General features: G+C 35.8%; 3 protein-coding genes across 3 annotated transcripts; 2 read left to right on the forward strand and 1 right to left on the reverse strand.

Annotated features, from left to right (window-relative positions):
- The first annotated feature begins 511 nt into the window (after nucleotides 1-511).
- LOC147292186 (uncharacterized) lies at nucleotides 512-3,309 on the forward strand. The gene is made up of 9 exons (XM_086237076.1): nucleotides 512-666; nucleotides 762-881; nucleotides 970-1,037; nucleotides 1,584-1,692; nucleotides 1,770-1,838; nucleotides 1,965-2,022; nucleotides 2,259-2,494; nucleotides 2,583-2,634; nucleotides 2,779-3,309. The coding sequence occupies exons 1-9, from the start codon at nucleotides 664-666 to the stop codon at nucleotides 2,844-2,846; spliced, it is 783 nt and encodes a 260-aa protein (XP_086093202.1). The 5' UTR covers nucleotides 512-663; the 3' UTR covers nucleotides 2,847-3,309.
- A 7,257-nt stretch (nucleotides 3,310-10,566) lies between these two features.
- Nucleotides 10,567-18,562, forward strand: LOC147292187 (putative disease resistance protein RGA3). Its single transcript, XM_086236250.1, has 13 exons — nucleotides 10,567-13,313; nucleotides 13,416-13,804; nucleotides 13,957-14,037; nucleotides 14,288-14,356; nucleotides 14,713-14,866; nucleotides 15,011-15,051; nucleotides 15,494-15,862; nucleotides 16,017-16,155; nucleotides 16,537-16,670; nucleotides 17,189-17,329; nucleotides 17,538-17,615; nucleotides 17,763-17,872; nucleotides 17,986-18,562. Exons 1-2 carry the CDS (start codon nucleotides 10,567-10,569, stop codon nucleotides 13,795-13,797), a joined length of 3,129 nt encoding a protein of 1,042 aa, XP_086092376.1. The 3' UTR covers nucleotides 13,798-13,804; nucleotides 13,957-14,037; nucleotides 14,288-14,356; nucleotides 14,713-14,866; nucleotides 15,011-15,051; nucleotides 15,494-15,862; nucleotides 16,017-16,155; nucleotides 16,537-16,670; nucleotides 17,189-17,329; nucleotides 17,538-17,615; nucleotides 17,763-17,872; nucleotides 17,986-18,562.
- A 1,387-nt stretch (nucleotides 18,563-19,949) lies between these two features.
- AGL26 (tRNA (cytidine(34)-2'-O)-methyltransferase) lies at nucleotides 19,950-22,854 on the reverse strand. Its single transcript, XM_086236717.1, has 7 exons — nucleotides 22,506-22,854; nucleotides 22,255-22,355; nucleotides 21,445-21,513; nucleotides 21,269-21,327; nucleotides 20,750-20,810; nucleotides 20,591-20,644; nucleotides 19,950-20,247 (listed from the first exon to the last, which is right to left on the reverse strand). Exons 1-7 carry the CDS (start codon nucleotides 22,666-22,668, stop codon nucleotides 19,969-19,971), a joined length of 786 nt encoding a protein of 261 aa, XP_086092843.1. The 5' UTR covers nucleotides 22,669-22,854; the 3' UTR covers nucleotides 19,950-19,968.
- Between the last annotated feature and the right edge of the window lie 2,127 nt (nucleotides 22,855-24,981).

Raw genomic sequence — 24,981 nt, forward strand, 5'->3', positions numbered from 1 at the left:
AAGTAGTTCTGTTTGTGCCATGGGACCAAACCTAATAAATCAGATTGATAAAACAAGAAAAAGAAATTAGAAAACTTTATTTACCTCTTTGCTATAAGCCTATAAAACTCTCTCAATCTCTTCTCTTTTTTTTCAGATTTTTTTTTTTGTTCGACTCTTTTTCCAGATTTTAAAAAATAAATAAATCTCTTCCTTTTTTTTGGAACAAAATAGTGTATCTTCCTTTTGTCCTAACGAATAATTTACATATTTAATAAATGACAGAAGAAAAATATATTTGCATTATTTTTAAAGAAACTATGTAACATATAATAATTTTTCGTGACATCAATTGGCAGTGTCATTTTTATTGTATTTCTCCACGCGTCTCTGTATCATTAGCGAATCAGAATGTTCCCTGGACCTTCTCGCACCTGATGACTTCACCCTTAGCAGACTACCAGACTCTATCCTAATTCCTAAACCCTAAACCATTTGACCAAAAAAAAAAAAAAAATCCTAAATCCTAAACCCTAAACCCTAAATCCCCAAACTCGAATAGAACCCTCGAAATTCCATCTCTCTCTCCCAACCCGATTTGAACCCTAGAAATCCCTAACCCCAAAGCTCACACTTTCCCTCTTCCATAACCATAAAAGCAACTTATAGAAGCTCTCTTTAACCATGGTTGGTTCTCGATCTCTTTATCTATGTTTCTGCTTTAGTTTTCATAATTTTTGACGGCTTTTGATATCGTAATTATTGTTGTTTGTGAAATTCAGCCACAGGGAGATTACATAGATCTTCACAGGAAGCGATATGGGTACCGACCCGACCACTTCGAGCGCAAACGCAAGAAGGAGGCTCGTGAGGTCCACAAGCGCTCTGAGATTGCGCAGAAGGTCAATTTCATTCCTTTCTTCTACTTTCCTGAAAAATTAAACTAAAATTATTCTTATTTATTTGTTTGGAAATTTTGTAATGGAACAGGCTCTTGGTATTAAGGGCAAGATGTTTGCTAAGAAACGTTATGCTGAGAAGGCTCTCATGAAGAAAACGTAAGTTCCATCATGCGATTTTTAATCCATTTTAATTAAATTTTTTCTTATTTCCTTGTCTAATTTTTTTTTTTTTTGTAATTTTTTTTATTTCATTATTGTTGTATTCTGTTGTACTCTTAGAAATGATATTCTATTTTTTAATACATTGAGTATTTAGTTACTCATATTGAGATTTTTGGGTATTAATATGATTGTTTTTTCCCCACAGTAACCACAATGTACCTCTCAGAAAATGCAATGAATTGATGCTTTTAAACATCTATTATCATATCGCATGGGTTACTTGACAACTATTATTTGGTGTGATATACACATAGTTATTTTCATATGTACAACGGCACAGGCTTCATTCTACACAAGCTTATCTGCATCTTCTTTATATACCTAAATACTAGTTTGTGTTTATGTTGCTAAGTTACTTTAGGAGCTTTGTGTTTATACAACTGGCAAAGTATATTGAGTTATCCCATTGCCAGTTACAGATTGAATATTATGTTTGTGCCTATGTTCTCAATAGAAAATGTTATTTATGAATGTCGACAGGTTGGCTATGCATGAGGAGTCATCAACTAGGCGCAAGGTGGATGATGATGTTCATGAAGGAGCTGTTCCAGCATATCTGCTAGATCGTGACAATACAACACGAGCAAAAGTATGGTTTGCCAGCCATTAAATAGAAAAGTTTTGATATTTCTTCATGTTTTTGTATCTGACTTTATGCTGGAATAGGTTCTTAGCAACACGATTAAGCAAAAACGAAAGGAGAAAGCTGGGAAATGGGAAGTCCCTCTCCCTAAGGTAATATGCAACTTCCTTGATTTAGTCTCTGTACTAAAACTGTGAATAATTGTTCTTGTTGTGCGGGAGCATTTATCTTGTGTTATCTAAAAATGAGAATTTTCTGACTGAGTTTATCTTCAACAGGTAAGGCCTGTGGCTGAAGATGAGATGTTTAAGGTGATTAGATCCGGAAAACGCAAGAGTAAGTCATCTACAATTTGTCCTCACTTTTCCGTACCAATCAAATTTTGCAGTTTGATTTCTTTCCCTAAATAATAGTTAAAAATTTGGATTATGATTTAGATTATCCCACGTGACAAGATTAAGTTACCCTTAATTTTAATATTTTCATCCTAAATTTGATAACTGGTACTATTATTTGTCATGCACTTTTCTTCCTTTAGTCTCTGGTAGCTTATACTTGGTTAATTTTTGCAGCCAAGCAATGGAAGAGGATGGTCACAAAGGCCACATTTGTGGGAGCTGGTTTTACGAGGAAACCTCCCAAGTATGAGCGATTCATCCGGCCCAGTGGTTTGCGATTCACCAAAGCTCATGTGACACACCCTGAACTTAAATGCACTTTTAACCTTGAGATCATTGGTGTGAAGAAAAATCCTAATGGTCAAATGTATACTTCTCTTGGTGTCTTGACCAAGGGAACCATCATTGAGGTACCTCTATTATTGTTATGTGATGACCTGTGGCATTTGGAATACAAATACCATTGTCTTATGCTGCTGTCTTTTCTATGAATATCAGGTGAATGTCAGTGAACTTGGTCTAGTCACACCTGCAGGAAAAGTTGTATGGGGTGAGTCCAATCTTTGGGTGGTGGTTGGCATTTTGGCTGATGCTAGCTCTTTAAGCTTTGTTAACAAACTCTGTTTTATGTGGATACTTTAGATTCTAACTCATGTCGCTTGCTGTGTTGATCTTTTCTTTGCGGTGGATGCAGGGAAATATGCTCAGGTGACTAATAATCCAGAGAATGACGGATGTGTAAATGCAGTTTTGCTCGTTTAAGAGGATTACTGAGTACACCGGAACAACCACGCCAATGCTGAAGGCACCGAACACACTCCAAGGCTCTTCTTCAACATTTGGTGCTTCATCATGTCGAAGTTATACTTGTGTTAGGCATGAATGTAGGAAGGTTCTTGTTCATCATAGCCATGTCCACCTGTAAGGATGGTTCATGTTTATCATGGCCATGTTCAACACCTTAGCTGCTGAATGCTGATTTTGATAGAGATGCTTCTAAAGACCCCAGCCCTGTAACAGATCAATCAAATTCTACCTCACTGACCCCACCCCTAAGGAGCGTACCAACACCTCCAGGTGGATGTGTTAACTGAATTAAAATTTAGGTGTTTTTTGATTTTGTAAGATTTATCTTATTTTATTTTATTTTTTTAGGAATGAATTTGTGTTATGTGTTTTAGCCTTTTAGGATTGAGTTTGTGTTATTAATTTGAGGATTTTACATATTTTCAAACAGAGCAACAATAAAGTTTTACATAGTTTTGGATAAAGGTTTACATATTCAATGACTATAAAAAGGTAAAAAATTGAGATGTACGAACTTAAACTAGAATGAGTGAAAAAGAGAGATCTATGGCAGCAGGGGTCCATCTTCTAAATGCTACAAAACCAATCTGCTGGTGGTGGGGAGAAGTACAAAACCAGTGGGCCACTCTTCGTCACTGTAAAATTTGTCATAGAAGAGAGAGTCACAAAATCTTTGATCTCCATCTTGTACAACAAGCTAGCCGTCGACCTCCTCTGCTCCCCATATTCCCTACTCTGCTCCATAACCTTTGTCCTCTGCTATCACACATTGCAACCCCACCGAGCGCCAGTTTTAGGCAGTTGTGGGATTGCCTCCATTTTCAGAAGGAAGCATTCCATCTCTTCACTCTTTTGTTTAGTTCTAGGGTTTTGTTTTGTTTGAAGTTAACGATGTTTAAAATTAAGGGGTATTGGTGGAATTAATGAAACTTGAGGGTCAGCGTGAATATCTCCTTCATTAATGAAACATAAAAAACTGTAAGGCCTCGTTTGTTTCACAGGACTGTCTTGGCATGGACTAGCTATCGGGACTGGCATAGACTAGCTTGGCATGGACTAAGCTAGCTAAGAACTGCCTTTATGTTTGGTGTAGTGCAGGACTAACAATCTGGATAATGAAAATAGTCCTGTCCTATGTTTGGTGCAGTGCAGGACTAACAAGTTGGAAAATTAATTTTTGAAACAAAATCATAAATCCCCATATTTAATTTTTAAAATAATTAAACATATTAATTATAAAAAAATTTCAATTTAGTTTGAAGACCTAAATAATTAAATTATAAAATCTCTTAAAATAGTTTCAATGCAATAAATTGGGGTGACCACTTTTAAAATGCTATAACTTTCTTATTTACTGTTGAATTTTTTGAACAATTCCAATATTGTTTTTATGACATTGTAAAAAATGCATGAAATTAAACAAATTTGGGATCCAACCAATTCTCTCTACACTGATTTAGTGATTCCCAAAGAAGCCCAACTCCTCGGGTGCAAGTCTGATTTTTGTTTTAACAATTTAATAATGATAAAAAGGGAAAAATAAAAAAGAGAGAAGAACAAAACCCACCAAAAAAAATTGGAAATAAAAATCAAGAAATTAAAGAAAATAAAAACATGAAAAAAAAAAAAGAAAAAAAGAAAGGAAACGAACCCAGAAAAATCTCAAGTCATCCATTCTATATATCAATCCCCAAAGAACCCAATAGATCAAGGCAATCTGGTGAGAGAGAAATTAAAGAAAAAAAAAAGGAAAAAACACAGAAAAGCCATCAAGCCATTGGGAGGAATACGAGGTGAGGGAGAGGGAGTAGAGCTCGGATTGGGAGAGGAGGCGGAGGTCGAACCCACTCGCGCTGTAACAAATCGCCGAGCTTCTCTTCCCCGCTTGGCATTGAATCCTGACCGTCCAATCCGATACCATCATCGCCTTCTTCTTCTTCCTCATCGTCGGACCCTAACCCTAAGTTCCGCAACCGGAACACGATTCTCTCTATCGCGCTCTGGCCTTTGTCCTTGTCGAAGTACCGAGTGGTATTTGCAGTATTTGCTTTGATGGTTTGGTCTCGGCCGTACGAGTCCTTGACTTTAACCTTGTCGTTGATCTTTTGGCGGGAAAAATCGGCGGGAGGGTTGCGATTGGGCCACTTGTTGAGCCACGGAGCAGAGGGGGGTTTGGATTTGTGCGAGGGTTTAGCGGCGTTCGGGTTTCCGCCGTGTTCGGTGGTTTTGAGAGAGGAGAAAGGTTTGAGGATGTGAAATGAGGAGGAATACGAGGTGAGGGAGAGGGAGTAGAGCTCGGATTGGGAGAGGAGGCGGAGGTCGATGAGAGGGAGGGACTCAAGGTGGAGGTGGTGGTTGTTTTGGTGGTCGACGACGGTGGCAAGCGCCATGGCATTGAGCAGAGAGAAAGAGTGTGTGTGTGACTGGCATTGTTGCTGCACTGCGTTGACTGGCGTTGTTGCTGCAGGTAGAAGAAATGGGTTGGATTGCTGTAGAAGATGAAAGTTTTGTCTTAGGTAGACCCAGCTAAGGAGGTTCTTAGCTAAACCTCCACATTTTCACGGGTTTCACTAAGCCCAACTAAGAAGCTCATTTAAGTTGGAGAGGATTCACTAAGCCCCGTGTTTTTTAATCCTAAGCTCACCAAACATGGGCTTAAAGTCTTAACTAAGCCAGTCCCTGTTAAGAAGGTGAAACAAACAAGGCCTAATGGTTCACAATTCTTTTACGGTGTAAGCCATATCCAACCCACTTCATTTTCCATTTATATATTCAAATTTAGATAATAAGCTTTCCACTTCAATTTCCTTTGCTAATGGTAGCGTTTCAATCTATGCTAATTTTAACCTATCTTTCTCATCCTATACGAATACATAAAAAAAAAAATTTAAAATATTACGGATCATTCGGTTTTGGACCTGAGAAAAATCCATTGATAACGAATCTTGTTTGATTCAAACATCTTGTTTCTGCTAGCCATGACCTCTTTCTCTTCATCTTCCTCCTCAGTCAAAATCAACTCCAGCTCTATGTCTCTCTGTCTCTCTCAGAGGATTTCCATTCTATCGAACGGGAACAACGAAGGGATTTAGCGACGAGATTGGCGACTGGATCGACAATCTATTCCACTCCCTCCCCTATCAAAATTCCTCTCTTGCACTCTACAATAAGTTTCTCTCTCTTCTGCGTTTTGTTAAGTTTTTTCCAACGAGAATAACTTCCCAGTCACAGAGATGCCAGGTCAGCAATTTAATTGACCTGGTGTCACAACCCAATGAAGATGAGACACATATGCTCTTCCTTTGATCATACCAACAAAAATTAGTTAAGTTAATAATTTATTGGGTTGTGACACAGTATGCTGACACCATGTGTCTCATCTTCATTAGGTTGTGACACTAGGTCAGATTGATGACATGGCATCCCCGTGACAAGGAAGTTATTCTCTTTTCCAACAACTTCGATTTCACATCATTATTTAGGGGATGATATTTTATTTGCGTTATTGACCAAATCAGAACCGTTGTAATTGCTCATTAAATCTAGACCGTTCAATTTCACTGAGACCACATTCAGATGAGACACATATGTTCTTCCTTTGATCATACCAACAAAAATTAGTTAAGTTAGTAATTAATTTATTGGGTTGTGACACGGTATGCTGACAAAATGTGTCTCATCTTCATTAGGTTGTGACAGTAGGTCAAATTGCTAAGCTGGCATCCCCGTGACAGAGAAGTTATTCTCTTTTCCAACGGCTCATATTTTTCACATCATTATTTAGGGGATGATATTTTATTTGCGTTATTGACCAAATCAGAACCGTTGTAATTGCTCATTAAATCTAAACCGTTCAATTTCACTGAGACCACATTCAGGTGACCTAGCTTTGACTCGATAACCATGCAATTTTTATATATAGTATAGGAATGTAGGTAAGTCAATTGTCTAGAATTATAGTTAAGTATGTAATATGTACAGGATTGCATCATACTATGTTAGTACACCATCCGGATGACCCAAGTGGGCATCAGAGAAATTATCTTTGCAGGATATCCGTTCGTTAACTAAAGAATGGACATGGATATTTCTATGACATATTGTCATTTTTAGACCATTTTTTATAGGGTTCAACATGTTAGGGTATATGATTCTACATTTTAGGTATAGAATTATTGTTCGAGGTTATATTTTAGGTTTTAACTCTCGAGTTTTGGGCAGTAAAACTTCGAAGTTAAAATCTAAATTCTAACAGAGGAACGAAACTCAAAATCATGAGAGTTAAAACCAAGGAATATGTTCGAATAATGATTTATACTCTAAATAATTAAATCCTGTTTAAAATAAAATGGTGAAAAAAAACAGAGCCATAAAACATATTTACCGTTCTTTAGTTAAAGAACGGATGGACGTCATATAGAGAAAATTTCTATTTATGGTATATATATATTAATTAATTAAGGTATCATTGTTGCTAAAATTGGTAACTCAAAGATCACAACTTCTTATTTATAGAAATAAACTCGCATCATTAGTTGTGTAGTTGTGTCAAAATACCAGACACCAGCCTTTCACAAAAAGACGAGCAAGTAAATAATAATAAGATTAAGAGTTGAAATACTAATGAATGATATTGAAACTTCTTTCAATCTCTTTTTATGGTAAAATTAAGTTAAACCTTTAATGTTGGACAACTTCTGAGATTTACAAGTGAGCATTTATATATTTTTTAACTTACAAGAACATAAAGGGCGTCATATTACACGTTCAACAATGTCCATTTTACTTGCTTGCACTGCGCGACACTGGTATAACTGCAATGCAAAAAAAGTTTCCCTTATTTTGTACTTTTTCTTAATATTTTTTTTTATAGGTTGGTTGATGCTTATTTGAGTTTGTTTATGTATAATTTAGCATGTTTTTGGAGGTTGATAGTTTCAAGATTTAGAATTGTGAGTTTTTTTTATTAAGAATGTATAAGTGTAACTACATTGCAAAATTGTTCACTCTTTTCTTATCAAAAATTGCAAGCCTATTGTGTAACTAAAATATTGTACTCTTATATAAATAAATTAAAAAACTCAAACATTGTATACTTAGAAAGTTTTTTGCAAGCAACCAGCAAGTAATTTGCTGCTTGGTAAATTTCTTCCAAATTTGGTGTCGTTGCAATTTTTCTTCTATATCCAACTCATAACTAATTGAAAATAAAAGGAGAGCTCCGAGACTCTTATAAACACTTATACAAGACTATGTGTTTCCAATGTGAGAAAACTCACACTACACTCTCACACAGTCACACTATTGACCACCACTAGCTATCATCAACTTCTCACACCGACACCGCTCATCCAATGCCTCCAACTCATCTCAGCATTCTCCAACACCTGAGAGGAAGCATGGTGTTGTGGAGGGCGAGACTTCCATGGTTAAAAAGTTTTGCAATGAGTTACTGGATCTGTTTCTGATGATAATTCAATGAACTTGATGGCTGTGATGGTTGTCTTCTACTGAGAAGTATCAAAGAGCACAAGGAGTTGTGTGGAGCTAATTGCTAATAGTGATAGAATTAGAGCATTCAACCCAAAATTAATTGGCAATGGGTGGAGAGGCCCAAGACTTATAAGCATATATGCTAAATTCTAGTTTTCCAATGTAAAACATTACTCCACATTACTCTCAACAAGTAGAATACTTGTGATGACCTTTGCCATTATTTTGTGGTCAGTAATGCTACACTTACCATATTTTTATACCACAATTTCATACCATCTTACATGGCATTCATACATTGGACACTACAAATTAAAAAATAAAACCTAAAAAAGAAAAATGAAATACCCTTCCAATAAAGTAATGACACATCAGGTGGGATACAAATGTGGGAAAAAAAATGTGGGACAACTAGCATTATTGATTTTGTGGTGGATACACTCATTTGTCCTTTCTTTTCAACTCATTTATATCTTCTAATCTTTTTTTTTTTTTTTGGCTCGGCTATCCCACATAGCCGAGCCATTTCCTTTTATGGGGGAAAAACCAATAAAATAAAGAAAAACAACAAATCTATTCAATGAGTAAAAGGAGAGAGAGGGATTCGAGCCCAACGGATGTATTAGAAATGATACCTAGGGTTGGTCGGGTAACAAAAATGTTGTATTTTCCGGAAAAATCATTATGATTTTTTTGTTCCTGAAAATATTTTATGGAGGATGAAACGGTAATATATATGGTTTGGTTTTTAAAGATCGACAGATGGTGAAGTGAAATTCTCATGTAGTCAGTGGAGGATTCAAAAAATTCTCTTGGCAAGGGCAAGATGAAAAGCTATCAAGATGAAAGGCTATTCCTCAGGTCTTGCTGTTTTTTGCGTCACCCCCTCATAATTGTTTTCCTGTCCTCTTTGAGGATGCTTTGGGACACTGACTCCCAGTTTTAACAAAAAAAAAGCTTTCAAATAGTGGGCTGCACTGTTGAAATAAAGCTATCAAATGGTGAAGAGAAATGCTAGCTAGCTAACTACGTTCTTCTTTCACTTTTTTACTTCTCCCTTCTAATTAATTCATAATGTAATTTTATGATCAAAATTGTTCATTTTCTAGATCATTATTTAAAATTTTTTTTATAAAAAATTAACTAAATCAAAAATGGATTAGTCATCAAACTGTTATCAAATAAATAAAAAATTTTGTTAATAAAATTCTCTATTTATTTATTTAATAATAGTTAAATAAACTAGAGTATTTTTTTTTTGGTAGATTTTTGGCAAATATAATCTTTACAGGATGATCAAGGGTTTTAAAGATTGGAAAAGTCAAATTCATGTAGCATTAAGCTAGGTGTATCATGTATGTGATGGCTTTCGGAATAATTAAAGCACTGACCAAAAAAAAAAAAGTTTGAAGCATTGATTGGAGATGTAATTTTTTTGGCCCCGACTATTACCAAAAAAAAAAGAAGCATTGCTTAATTTGAGATAATTTTTTTTTTTGTTTAAGCAATTGGAGAGAAATAAGGACGTGTTTAGAAGTACTTTTGCAAGTGCCAAAAACACATGGATAAACTTTGAGTATAACTGTGTAAGTAGTGGCCAAAAAAAAAAAAAAAAAAACCTCTCGAGTATAAACATTTCGTACACAAGCCTTTCCAATTAAACCAGTCCTACTTGTGCAAGGGAATTCAATTTTATGACTCATTCTTTACTTCAATTACAACTTCACTAACTGTACAAAATTCATATATATTCCTTTTTCAAATGCTTTTCTTGAGATCAAATATTGTAACTTTATTCTATTTTTATTGAGATGAACTATTCTCTTTATCTTTTCTTGCTGGGGATGCATGAATTCTCAAGAATATATCAAGACGTACGATAAGGTTGCTTTTTCTTATTCAAGAAAACAAAGAATACTTGTTCCGCTCTTAGTTTGATTTCTATCGTTTCCTATTTATTTTCACTTTTGTTCCATCTAAGAATGGCCATCATGTCAAGCTAGAAGCCTAGAATCATATACTTTGCTTGACTATTATTTACTTCAAAGATGCCCAGTAAGCCTATATAAGTACACTGGCAATGACAACGAATCCATTTTTACAACACCATCTTCTCACTTTCGAAATACTTGTTGCTACCCTGTTCTTCAATTCACCTTTGTTTCCGTCCTGAATCAAGGCAATGGCAGAAGGAGTCCTCTTCAACATTGCTGAAGGAATCATTGGCAGGCTAGGCTCCAATGTTTTCCGAGAGATTGGATTGCTTTGGGGTGTCAAAGATGAGCTCAAGAAGCTTCAGGAGACAGTTACTCAAATCCAAGCTGTTCTTCTTGATGCAGAGCAAAAGCAGGCCAATCAATATGAAGTCAAACGCTGGCTCAAAAATCTGGAAGCTGTAGTTTATGATGTTGATGACTTGCTGGATGAGTTTTATACTGAAGCTCGGCGGAGACAAACGTTGCCTGGAAATAATAAAATCTCAAACCAGGTATGCATCTTCTTCTCCAGTTCAAACCAGCTTGCTTTTCGGCTAAAGATAGGTCATACGATAAAAAAGATTAATGAGAGGCTTAATGTGATTGCAACTCTTAGAAACAACTTTCACTTAGTTGAGCGATTTGAAGAGACACCATTTATAACTAGGGAGAGGGAAACTCACTCATATGTCCCTGAAGAAAATATTATAGGGAGAGATGAAGATAAAAGGGCAATTATACAATACTTGTTGGATCCTAAGTCTAAAGAGAATCTATCAATCATTTCCATAGTTGGATTTGGAGGATTAGAGAAAACTACACTTGCCCAACTTGTATTTAATGATCAGGTAGTCAAAAATCATTTTGGTCTGAAAATGTGGATATGTGTCTCTGATCCATTTGAGTTGAATACTCTTGTTAAGAAAATCATTGAATCTGCAACTAATGAAAAAGCTGAAAACCTTCAACTGGATCAATTGCAAAATCAGCTTAGGAAAATTGTAGATGGAAAGAGATACCTCCTTGTGTTAGATGATGTGTGGAACGAGGATCCTGAAAAATGGTTTGGCTTGAAAGTCTTGTTGATGGGTGGTGCAAAAGGTAGTAGAATATTAATAACTACTTGTAGTGAAAAAGTTTCAATGATATCAGACACAAATAAGTCGTACACCTTAAGGGGTTTGGATGAAAAGCAGTCTTGGAATTTATTTAAGAAAATGGCTTTTGGAGATGAAAAAGAACCGGAGAATTCAACAATTAAGACAATTGGGGAGAAGATTGCTAGAAAATGTGGGGGAGTTCCGCTTGTTATAAGGACAATAGGACGAATGTTGCCCTCTAAAAATCAAGAAACTGAATGGTTGGCTTTCGAGAATACTGTACTTTCGAAAATAATGCAAGAAGAGAATAATATTATACCAACACTAAAACTAAGTTATGATGTTCTCCCATCACATTTAAAACATTGTTTTGCTTATTGTAGCTTGTTCCCACCTGATTATGAGTTTGATGTTAAGAAATTAATTCGACTCTGGGTGGCACAAGGATTTGTCAAGCCTTCAAATCAATGTTTGGAAGATGTTGGTTATGAATATTTTAAGGAATTACTTTGGAGATCTTTTTTCCAAGAAGAAACAAAAGATGAGTTTGGTATGATAAGGAATTGTAAAATGCACGATATGATGAATAAACTTGCAATTTCAGTTTCAGAGACGGAAAGCATGATAATAGATCGAAAAAATGAAGAGATTAATTTCGATCATGACAAATTTCGCCATGTCTCTTTTGGTTTTGATGTTGATTTGCTTGAATGGAAAATCCCAACCTCCTTGCTAAAGGCAAATAAGATACGGACTTTTCTTTTCATACAGAACCAATGCAAACCATATATGTACTCTGTTAATAGAGGGTTAAGTAAGTCATTCTGTAATGCTATTGTTACAAATTTTAAGGTATTGCGAATGTTGAGTCTCAATGCATTGGGAATCACAGTATTACCAAATTGTGTTGCTAAACTGAAACACCTAAGATATCTTGATCTGAGTGAAAATAGAGCCCTAGAAAAACTCCCGAATTGGGTAGTTAGACTTGATAATTTGCAAACACTAGATCTCTCAGATTGTGAGAGTCTTATGGAACTGCCAAGAGACATTAAGAAATTGATCAACTTAAGGCATCTGTTGATCAAAGGCTGTTACAGATTGACTGATATGCCACGTGGGTTGGGTGAATTGGCGTGTCTTGGTACTTTGGATAGATTTGTTTTGGGGCGCAGTGCTGGGCTTGGTGAACTAAACAGACTTAACGAATTAAGAGGACGGTTAGAGATTAAAAATTTGAGGCCGGGGAAAGATGCAATGTCAGAATCAAGTGCTGCAAATATGAAGGAGAAACAATATCTTCGTTCGTTGTCTTTAAGTTGGAAACGGATCAATAGGGATGATGAGAATGATGAAGTCATGTCAATGAAACAGTTGGAAGCGCTGCAACCTCATTCAAATCTGAAAGAGTTGGTCGTGAATTCCTATATGGGTGTGAGGTTTGCGAATTGGCTTAATTCTCTAACAAATATTGTTAATCTCAGTTTGTATGGCTGTGGTAGATGCCAATATCTTCCAGCGTTGGATGAATTACCTTACCTTAAGGTTCTTAATCTGGAAGATTTCAAGCATTTGGAGTACATATCAGACAAGGAGATGTCATCGACGGCATCGACAATATCGACTTCGCCAACACCATTCTTTCCCTCCCTAAAGAAACTCCGTCTATTGGATTGCCCTGATCTCAAGGGATGGTGGAGGCTGCAGCCACAACAACAACATCTACCATCATTGCCTTCATTTCCTTGTCTTTCTTATTTAGATATCTGGTATTGTCCTTACCTAACTTCCATGCCGCTGTATCCATATCTCGACCAAGAGCTGACATTGCAGAATACCAGCTTGAAGCCATTCCAAGAGACAGCGGTGATGATGGAGAAGAATGGCGATGGTAGTTGTTCATCCCTCTTCAATATCCCTGTCTCCTCCTTTGTGTGTGGAGGAGGAGGAGCATCATCTTCCTCCTTCTCCCCTCTCTCCAAATTGAAATCTCTGGATATCGGTACAATTGATGATAAGGATATGCCACAATGGATTGGCAACCTCACATCACTTCAAAGCCTTTCAATTGAAGATCTCCCTAATTTGACCTCACTGCCTGAAGGGATTGGCAGCCTCACATCACTCGCAGAGCTTTCAATTTCTAGATGCCCTACGTTGGCATCACTGCCTGAAGGAATGCGTCATCTCACCTCTTTGCAGAGATTGACTATCTTCAATTGCTCCATCTTATTACACAACAGATGCAAGAAAGAAACAGGGGAGGACTGGCCTAAGATTTCTCACATTCCAGACGTTGTTATATTTATTGATCCGGATGAACAAGATTCAGAGTAAAAATCTGGTGCGTTTTGTAACTTCTGATTTTACAGTGTGGTTTTTCAAAATAGGCTATCAAATGCAAACTCTTGTTCATATTCTTCTTAGTTCTTCTTGCTTTTTGGTCAATATTAATTCATATAGAGCATTAATGTTTCTGTCTTCACATCGATCTAGGTGTTGGATTACCGAAGGCATATGCATAAAAGATTGTCCTTATTCACTGCAATTGTGCAACAACATCTTGACAACAAAGTGGTATCTATATATAACCTCATCTCACTTTCCTTCTCTTAGAAATGAGTTCTTAATGCCTGTAATTCATTAGTTCATGTTTACATACACATGCATGTGTGTACCTAACTTCTTTTATCTTCTTTCCATTTCATAGTGATTTATTTCCTTGGAAGAATTTTATGATATCATGTATCATTTTGTCCACATTATACATAAGTTTATGATATGATGAATTTGGCTCTTTTGTTTTTTGTTTTATTGGCATAAATAGGGTGACATCAGCCACTTTGTCTCCTGTATCACTACGAAGATTATAACGAGAGATTTAATTTTATAGTAGGTAAATTGCTTCTTCAATTTACCCTTTTTCAATGTGAAATTTTGATTGCCTTTTATACTATAGAAAGATTAGACAAATTAACAATTTCAAAATGTTGTTCATGAGTAATGAATGTCATGTTCAATCATTGGCTGATCATGTGGTTTAACTAAATGGGTAAGTATTGGCATACAACCACTTCAACTCATGTTGAAATTGATTTTGAAAACTTCTATTTGTTTTTTAGCCTTTCCCAAAAAAGTAAAAACAAAAAAGCAATAAAATCTTTTCACAGGTTTTTTCTTCTCTGTTTCTTATCAGCCGTTATGAAATAAATCAATACCCATCTAACTCTCCCTTCTGCCCTGTCTTTTCAGGGTAGCGCGTCAATCTGAGTTTTCTGGATCAATATGGATAAGGCATAGAAACATCAAATACTGGAACAACATGATATCAGAGTTTGTGTTTATTAAGCTTAGATGGTGTTATGGGCATAGCTATTGAACAATTCAACTAGCAACAGGATAATTGGTACGTACTTCATTCCATACAATATATGAAACAACCTTCAGCACAACATTGTCAATTATTTATTTTCAATTTTCAAAAAGTTCGTTCACATGATACTAACATTGTATTCCTTTCGATCCATCTTGTTTCTTATTTTACTTTCAGACATATGCAGTGGACAAAGAAGAAAGTATTGGTGGAGTGAGGTAAGTCATTAATATGTTGGTCGTTTTGATCATACAAGTGATCACTCCAGTGAAGATGAAATTTATTTATAGTGATTATGTATATATATTCTTTCGATTCTCCAATTATGTACATTGTTGGTATGATGTGATATTTATGCTAACCATTCTTTGATATAATGAAAGTAACATAATTATTTCTGTTGAATGCTTCCAACCGATTCCACTCTATCTTAGGGGTCGAAGGAGTCATTTTTAAGGACACAATTTTGTTGTCCATTAGTGTCTGCATGTCCACAAGAAGATATCAACTTGTATGGTGTTTGGCTACATTAATTGGTCTTGTCTTAACCATCACTAGTCAGTGTATTATCAAAAGATATGGTTATCAATTCACTTTGGGCGCGTTGTTTGTTCAAGTGGAAGGATTCAAAGTTAAAGATGAACTTTTTTTATTCTATAGGTCCGGTGGAGCTCGCAGCAGCAGGAGTATCTATTGCTGAGCAAGATACTATATTTCCACTGGTCAGTGTTACAACTTCTTCTGTTGCTGAGGATGATACTGTTTCAGTACGTAACTTCAAGTCAGCAAAAGGTGAGAACTTGGAAAGAAGTTCAGACATGCAGCTTGATGACATGGAAAAAGGGGCTTGTGGCAGATGATGATGCAGCAAAAGAAAATGGTTAGGCTGTGGAAAAGTTTACACCCCAAAACAGTAAGATGAAAGAGTGGTTTTCTGAGAATGTTAAAGAATGAAATCCGTAGCAGAAAATGTTAAGCCTGTGAATGCAGAGAAAAATGATTCTAAGAACAGTGATCCACAAGGAAATGGTACCTCTCTCTCTCTCTCTCTCTCACTCACTTATTGACTCACTCACTCTCTAGCTCTCTGACAGATATGCCAAGAACTCAAATATCAATGAACATCTTAAATAATATTATTATATTCACTCTGAAATTTAGTATTAGTGATTTTCTTGATAAGATTCCAAAATAAAGAAAGAGAGGAGACTTATTGCTTCAGCATCAACAGCAGTCATCTTTGGTGCAATACTTGCCGCTTGCAAGCTATATTTCTCATGTTTGGAGTCAAAGTTCTCCTGGGTGTGATGGGTATGAAACCTGTAAGTGATTTTAAATTTTTAATATATTAAAAAAGTGAACACTGCTAATAAACAAATCAATGAAAAAGGAGATAAAGAATTTAAACAAATGTCTCCCAAATAATATCTGAAATTTTCTTGATATATTTTTGTGACTTGATCGCATAATTAGGCATTGCCTGTATCTAAAAGCTGACCTTGGGCCAAATCATATCTATCCTTCAACCACATGTTGATCTAAATTTTTGGCATATCTTCTTTTCTCAAGTTACTCAAATTTTGGATAGGTTTCCAAAGTATAAACCATTTCTCAATGACTTTTCATCAAAATGAATATTATATGTAATTTAAGCTCTTTATTATTGAATGAGAGAAATAATTACAGCTCATGTTATGGAACAGGGATTCCATATGCCAGCCCCAGCACAGAAATACTTGAGATTAAGATTGATCGGTGCACCTGCAGTTCTTCTTATATTGGCTATGCAAGGGATCTCCCGAAGGTTTAAGGATACCAACTCCTCTATATGTCAGTGGTAGGCCTAGTTTTGTGTTCTGATTTTCCAATCCCAACTACTTTTACTTAACCTTCTTCCTTCATTACCTTTAAGCTTAAGTATGCTGAAAACCAAGAAATAAAGCATAACTGCATATAAGTTAAAGCCTGTCTAGTAGTGGACTACTCTTCGTACTACTTTAACTTAAGAGAAATCTTTGTCAAGATTAAAGTGTTAACTTGATATCCTTTTAGGTACTTGATGGCTCTTAATTCTCTTCTTAATCTTGACAACAAAAGTTGATCGCTTACCTCCAAGTATTAAAGACTTGCAATTTGGTTGGTTTCTGAAGAATGAGTATAAGCTTGATTCCTCCAACTTATAGCACAGCTTAATAATTTACTCATCTACCAAACTTTGGACTAGCCTCTTAATAGGAGTTATATGTTTTGTTTGTACAGTTGAACTGTTTTCATCTAATGTGGATTGGCTTCTCCTTTAGTTCTTTGCTCTAAAATACTTTTTATAATTACGTGAAGTTGATTGCTGTTGGCTAGGGTGATTGCTGTGACCTTCTGACCTTGGCAGTATCGCTGGTTGCGCAGCTTGGTCCAAGTCCCATCACTGCATTTCAGACTTGCTTTCAGGTCTGGTTGTCATCATCTGTTCTTGCTGATGGTTTGTCTGCTGCTGGACAGGTAATTTAATTTCCATCTTCTTTTTCTCAATCAAAAAAAAAAAAAAAAAGGGTCACTGTGCAAGACCTAAAAGGCACACAAAGTGCCTGCTCTCTGAGTTATAGTTAGCTTGTTTTCCACCAGATTAGTCATTTTTATAGTTATAAATCAATATTTACCATTACAACTATTTTAGGCAATCTCTGTGTTACTGTCCTCTGCTATTTAGGCTATTCTAGCGGGTGCTTTTGCTCAGAAAGACTACAAAAAGTCAACAGCTACTGCAACCAGGGTATTAGTATTACAGGTACTAATTCAGTTTGTCTGTGTAAAGGCCACTATTAACTATAATTTGAAGAACCAAAATATTTTTTTTTCTTTAATATATTGCGTTTGAGTTCACGTTTGTCAAAACAATCAGAGGACTTAATTTGTGGAGGAATTTTTTGTGCAGATGATCTTTATCCTGGCTGTGGGGCTTGCTCTTGTTGTTGAATTGGTTTGTTTTGTACTTTGGAGGTGGAGTCTTTTCTAGAGATGCACCTTATAAAGATTGGCCTCGCGGTATGTATATGCAAATATAGCTAATCCAGAAGCTCAAAACTATTACTGTTACAGTGTTACTATTTTTTTATGATAAAAATTACTCAATTAATTTGCTTTCCATCTTCCATCAGTTTGTTGCAGCCACAACCGATCAATTCCCTGTCTTTTGTGTTTGATAGTGTGAATTTTGAGGCATCTGACTTTGCATACACTGCATAGTCCTGAGAGAGCCGCACAGTTAGACTTGATCACTGAGGGGCGACGGCTACACAGTTTTAGTCCTTATAGTTGGTTTTATGTGTATGAGAAATTTGGCAACTTCAGTGTAGAGGCCAAGCATCCACTTCATTGCATGGGGTTAAGAGGTGAATGCAGAAGGAGAGTGTGTCCAAGTCTTTTCCTGACCAGCAAAAGCTCTATGACTTTAAGTTTGTAACAGAGTAGATATGAGGGAGCTCTGTGTTTAGATCATGTGCTTCTCTAAGCTTCAAATCCCAAACCTCAGGTTATCAACGTCAGACCTCTGATCCTTAATTCCAAATCTAGGACTCGGGACTTTGAATCTCAAGCTTGGAATTCCATACTTAAATCTGAAATTTGAGACCCCAAACATATTAATGACTTCCCTCACTCCATTACTTTCATCTTATTCTATGTCCACTGCATATGTCTGAAAGTAAAATAAGAAACAAGATTGATCGAAAGGAATACAATGTACTTTATGTACGTTAGTACCATGTTAATGAATTTTTTGAAAATTGAAAACAGATAATTTATATTGTTGTGCTAAATGTTGTTTCATATAATTGTATTGAATGAAGCATGTACCCATTATTCTGTTGCAAGTTGAATTGTTCAATAGCTATGCCTATACACTAACTAAGCTTAAAAAGCACAAACTCTTAAATCATGTCTGTTCCAGTATTTGATGTTTCTACACATTATCCATATTGATTCCAAGGAGATTGTAACAGCTGTAATTTTCTGTTGTGAAGAAAGAAAATAAAGAACCGTGATATTGAAAATCATGTAGTTGTTCGGGTATTGGGGTGTGGAATTCTGGCACGAAGTGAAAAAACAAGGCCAAGCAGCTAGATGGGTAGTGTTAATTTGCAGCAAGTGATCAGAAACCAGGTACAACGTAACTTATTTTTGCAGGCTCAATTACAAAAGAACAAAATTTGCAGAGATTAACTAGCTCAAATTTAGAATAAGAAATTTGATGAAGAAAATTTAAACCCCTGTTTGCCATATAACAAATTGATAATTCGACAAAAAAAGCAAACCCACAAAGAAGCATGACCAGAGACACAACAATGTACCCACAGTAAAGGGCTTGGTCAGGTGCCCTTTAATTGTAGGTAAAAGGAATCCAAAACAAGTAAAAACTTGGATAAGAATGTAATGGTTGAAATGCTCATTTCATTATTTAAGGGGATTGAAAATGAGTACTCCCAAACTATACATGAGAATCAAACGGGAATGACCATTCTATTTCCAGGTTTATTCCAAACATACAAACACCAGCTAGGATGGAATAATCACTTAACTATGTATCATTTTATATATACAGGAAGGCTCCATTGTAGAATCCTACAAATAATATTATTTGTAGGATACCTCATGGGGCCCACTCCCATATATTTTCAACAATCCGAACCGTCTATTTTTTAGATCTCTATTCATAGATCATTCTTGTAAAAAATTAGCCAAATCGAAAATCATTTGCCTATCTAACTTTGATCAAACAAATAGACGAACCAAAATTTTTCAATAAAACCGTCTATGTGTTTGATCAAAGTTAGATAGACACATGATTTCCGATTTGACTAATTTTTTACAAGAATGATCTATGAATAAAGGTCTAAAAAATAGACGGTTCAAATTGTTGAAAAACTACACGGGAGTGGGCCCCATGAGGTATCCTACAATGGAACCTTCTTGTATATATATATATATATATATATATATATATATATATATATATATAAGTGCATCAGTTTGTGTCTGTTAAAACTTAACTGACCTGCAAAAAATTCACGTTTAGTAAATGTCCTACTTCTGCTCCCTCAAGATCTCGTTAACAGTAAAACAATGAATTCAATACAATTGCATTAGGCAAAAATATCCTCAGTGATAAATGATTGCTCAGGATGAATACAATCTTCATATGGAAGCTGTAGCTGCTCATAATTTAGCTGTCTGGATGCTTCATACAAAGCAATGCCGACACTAACAGAGAGATTCAGACATCTTACATAAGTATCAACCATTGGAATCTTAATCGTCCCACCACCAAATATTTCACTTTTGCAGTCTTGCAGGACCTCAGGTGGTAGGCCAAAGGTTTCTGCACCAAATATGAGAAAATCACCTCTTCTGTAAGAAAAATCCTGAGAAATAGAACTAGTTTAGTCAGTTTCAAATACTTAATTTATCTCAATATAAACAAAAGAGTTGCCAAAACTTTTGGCTTCCCAATAAGGAAAGGGAAGGTGCTAAGAACATTGATTTTTACCCAAGGAACCCAAACCAAGAATGATTAAATTCTCTCCCTAAAAGCTCGGCTCAGGCCAAAAGAAAAGTTAGGGCATGCAACAAAAACATATCGCAGGTATAAAGAAAACTAAAAAGAAGACAAAAAACACATAAAGGGTTATCACTGCAGGTCCCGTTGTTATGAAGTTATATCAGGATAAAATCCAGAAGGATGGTGAAACTGAAATAACAACTTACCGAATGGAATTTTGTTCCTCTCTTTGTAAATGCAAGCAACCGCTTTTCTCCTTCCTGTACACATAAAAGGAAAAAGAGAGGGGAAAAGAAAAGTGTTCAAAGGAAAACTATGGAAAAGGCCTCCGAAATCCATTTTTTGAACTTTGAAGTGGAACAAACCTGTTGTCTGAAATAGTCTTGGAACTCTGCCCATGAGCTGTGAACTTTGACAACCACATATCTAACATAGGGAGTTAATTGTTGAAAATAGCAAAGAATCTTATTTGAATTTAAAAGAATAAAGGATATTGATCACACAACAAGAAAACATAACAGAACTGTCTAAAGCTGGTGGGAAACTGGTATTTACATAAATGAACTAGTCAATATCTACAGTAATGTCATTAAACAAATACAAGCATGCAAACACAGCTTGTCCTGCCTTGAACCATAGTTTGGAAGAAAAATAAAAAAGGAGTGAGAATAAAAAACAAAATGTTAAGTACGGAAAATGAAATTTGATTTTACAGTAATGATAAAAGGTTTCATGCCTTATTTTCAAAGGCAGAGTAGATGTCTTTGCATTGCTAATTCACATATAAAAAAATCATCACTCTTCAAATTCTCTTTTCAAAAAGTACTCAGGAAATTTACAGAAGAAACAACATAGTTAATATATATTACTAATTGCTAGGATACGGCCAATAGTCCAATCCAGCACGCTTTAATTTTGTATCATCAACCTGAAATCCTAACGGCTAATGAAGAACAAAAGCATGTTAAATGGCCAGTAGAGGGTAACTCTCTTTTTTCTTCCATATGAATGAATAATATAAAGTTTAAAGAGAAATTGAACACAAACTGGTAATATCTACCCCAACTAGATGAAGCCCAACTGCTGATGCTGCACATGTTCTGGCAATGCAACCTGTATTTCCAGGAATCTGCCAAGGACAATAGAAATCTCAGAGCCAGCCTCGAGAAATTGAGAGGTTCTGTGACCTAAAGGAAAAGATACACAAATTATACTCCTTGAGTCACCACATTCTTCAGCACCCAAAGGTTTGTGTGTGATTAGAAGAGATTAATACAAAAGTAAGGTAAAATGTGGAAGTGTCAAGCACAATTAGGATTTCAATATACTAATTTTCTCCATGTACTCCTAGTTATATCATGGGAACTTGAATAACCAGTATCCACCTAATGGGCACAAATGATTGGGAAAATCTGTAGCAACAAATTCAGATAGAGAACTATGTGTATTACACCTTCATTTCATTGCAGTGGTTAATCAGTCTAACCAATTTAAGAATGTTAAGCTTATCAGCTAACCAATAGCATCCAACACGAAATGAGTCAATCTTCGCATTTTCTTCATAAGGACAGGCTAAAACCGGCCAAGATCAATTAGCATCATGCATTCAAACTTATCAAGATTAGTATTGGTTTTAGTTAGACACCAATTTCTGCACAAATTATTCACAACACAGATAGCATAAATATGCATACTTATCTATGTTTAATGAATCATGGATATGCATTATATCGTATTTAGACAAAATGAAAAGGGAAAGAGTGAAATATTATGTCAAGTACCAATCATACAAGAAAATGACCCAAAAGTGACTCAGTTCCTAAATAGCTGCGAAATTAAGCTTGCCACCTTAAAACCTTGTACTTGGTACCTGAGGAGACACTAAAACCACTTGGAGAATCTTATTTTGTGAGACTCCCTTCACTGCCTCCCCTACCCCATTTGCCAGAGAACACTCTTTGCCCCTCTCAGCTGCACCATAACAAAATCACATACATACACATATTAAATCACCGACTATAAACTCACACACATGCACATATATTATGTATATACATAGAGAGAGAGAGAGAGAGAGAGAGAGAGAGAGAGAGAGAGAGAGAGAGAGAGAGAGAGGAGTACAGAGAGAGCTGAGAGGAGAGGAGCGAGTGGAGAGTAGAGAGAGGCGGACTTTGTGGTTGAGATGAGCCCAGTATAGAGAACCAAAGAAAGGAGCTCTTCTTGAGCGGAAACGGAAAGGAGAGAAAGGGGTTAGGGTTTTTAAGCAGCTTGTGTCCATTGCCATTAGCTTGCTACTGCTACTTGCTACTTGCTATGGCCTATTAGCCTCCTCTGCCCTCTTATGCTTTTTGCTCGCTCCCTTTCTTTGCTTGTTTACTTATCTTTTGTGTCTTCCTCTCCGACGTGTAATTCTATCTGCAACTCGTTGTCTCACTGCTCCAACAGTCGGCACACCATTCTTATAAATAGAAATGGAGGAGGATGAAATGAATATAGGAATTTTTTTTTTTCCCACATAATTGTCTTACATATTGTATATAATATAAAATAAATAAATTTTAGCCTGAAATGAAATGATATAGATTACAGACAAAAAAAAAATGAACAATAAAAAATTATTATTAAATATGAAAGGTAAAGTGGTAAACTACTTTTTTTAATCTATGTGCTTTGGCTTGAAATTACATTTGGTGGTTATGGTTTCAATTTTTCTAATTTGATTCTTGTATTTTATGTTTTTCCTATATCTAAAACTAATTTTTATTTTTACTTTCGTATTGTTTGCTAAAGAAATCGAGGCTAACAAAATTTATAGGGTTTGAAAATTAAGTTTGGGATTTTTTTGCGTTCTTGTTTGAAAATTAAATTCAAGGCAACATATATAATTTTTGGTAATTTTTTAGTAAAACTCGCTAGTTTAAATAAGTTATTAGTTTCGATTTGAGAAAAAATTTCAAGTGGGTGCATAATGTCCTAAGATTGCAAAAAACACAATCACCAAATTAGAAAAATTGAAACCACAAAAATCAAATGTGTTTTCGAGCCAAAACATAGAGACCAAAAATTTAGTTTACCAAAATATGAAATGACAATAATTTCCAACAAAATAATAAGGACTAATTATTTTTAGGCACTACTAGAAAATTGGGCATACGGCAATGTTTAATAGTCACCGTTAATACATAGGGCACAGTTGAATAAAAATAGGTGTGTAATCTCATATAGGACACTGATTGAGGGTGCCCAATAGATTTTCCGCCACTGTACCGTGCCTATTTAGAAATGTTATCAGGCTTTTTCGGTCGACCCCTGACATTCTGACATTCATTTTGAATAGAAAAATAAATTTATTCCTAGTTGGGCACTGATATAGAATTTTTTAATATTAAATTTTTAAAAAGAGTTGAAAATAAGTGTTCAAATACTAATCTAAAGATTGGGGGGAAGGGAGGGGTTGATGCAGTTGATGCATATGGGGCTGGGCGGGCTACTGGGGATTTTAATTTCAAATACTTTACCTCTCAGCCCACTCCTATTATAACCTCTCTCAGCCTCATCCCCGCCACTTGTGTACATCTTGCTGCAGATATTGGATCCTTTGTCCAAGTACTACTCCAAGCTATTTGCTCGTCTTCTTCTTACCCCATATTTTTCTTCACTAACCCATTGTTAGCGGTTGCTAGATGCCGCCTCGCATCATCGTTGCACCGGATCTCCTCGCATGACACCACTCGAAAGTCCACGATTAGAGAACGTCGGTGACACCACCACCTTCCGATGCAGGAAATAGCTTAAACTCGTCGCCGCCTAGTTTCCCACACCACTATGGCTAGTTGGTGATTCTCCCGACACCTCCTTGGCTCACCACAACTACTACTTAATATGGAAGTCTTCGATCTAGTGTTCTCACAAAATCTTGAGTCACGTTGATGCCAAAGTCCGGTGACTTTAAGTCACCACTGAAAATGGGCGGAGGTGAGGGAGGTTCCTGCATATAGGGTTTGGGGATTCTTGGGTATTTGCATTTTAAATAATATTAATTTTAATTAGATAATAATAGTTAAGAAAAAATAAAAAAGCATTGACCATGGTTAGTGTAATATCCAAGAAATTTGTGACTGCTTAAGACATACAATAGGGAAGTGCAAAAGCATGTGGGACCCACTCACAATTGTGCCACGGCTGGACTATGCAGTGTTGAATAGCATAATTAGCATTAGAGACCCCTACAATGGCCATTTCCCATAAATCTGTAACAGTGGCCAAAGGCTATAGGCCATAGAGTACCGTGCTCTTTCATGGCTAAGGCAGTGCCCTGGGCAGTGCTTTATGACCCATTTTTTAGTAGTGAGGCTTTTTATCGCCATTGGTCCATTATTACTTGATTATCAATGTGGTTTTCAAACTTTAAAATTACTCTAGTGGTATTCCTGCTTTGTTACCGCACATTAATGTAGTCTTTATCGTTAAATTTGCTCAATTTTCTATTAATTTTGATCATGTGGAGCGCATATAACCTCTTTAAAAATGACATTTTTATCAAATGCATGAAAATCATCTTTCTCTCTTTCAATGAAATTAAAAAATTGAAAAACAA

Source organism: Dryas octopetala, chromosome 3, assembly GCF_963921425.1.
Source record: "Dryas octopetala chromosome 3, drDryOcto1.1, whole genome shotgun sequence".
Taxonomy (NCBI): domain Eukaryota; kingdom Viridiplantae; phylum Streptophyta; class Magnoliopsida; order Rosales; family Rosaceae; genus Dryas; species Dryas octopetala.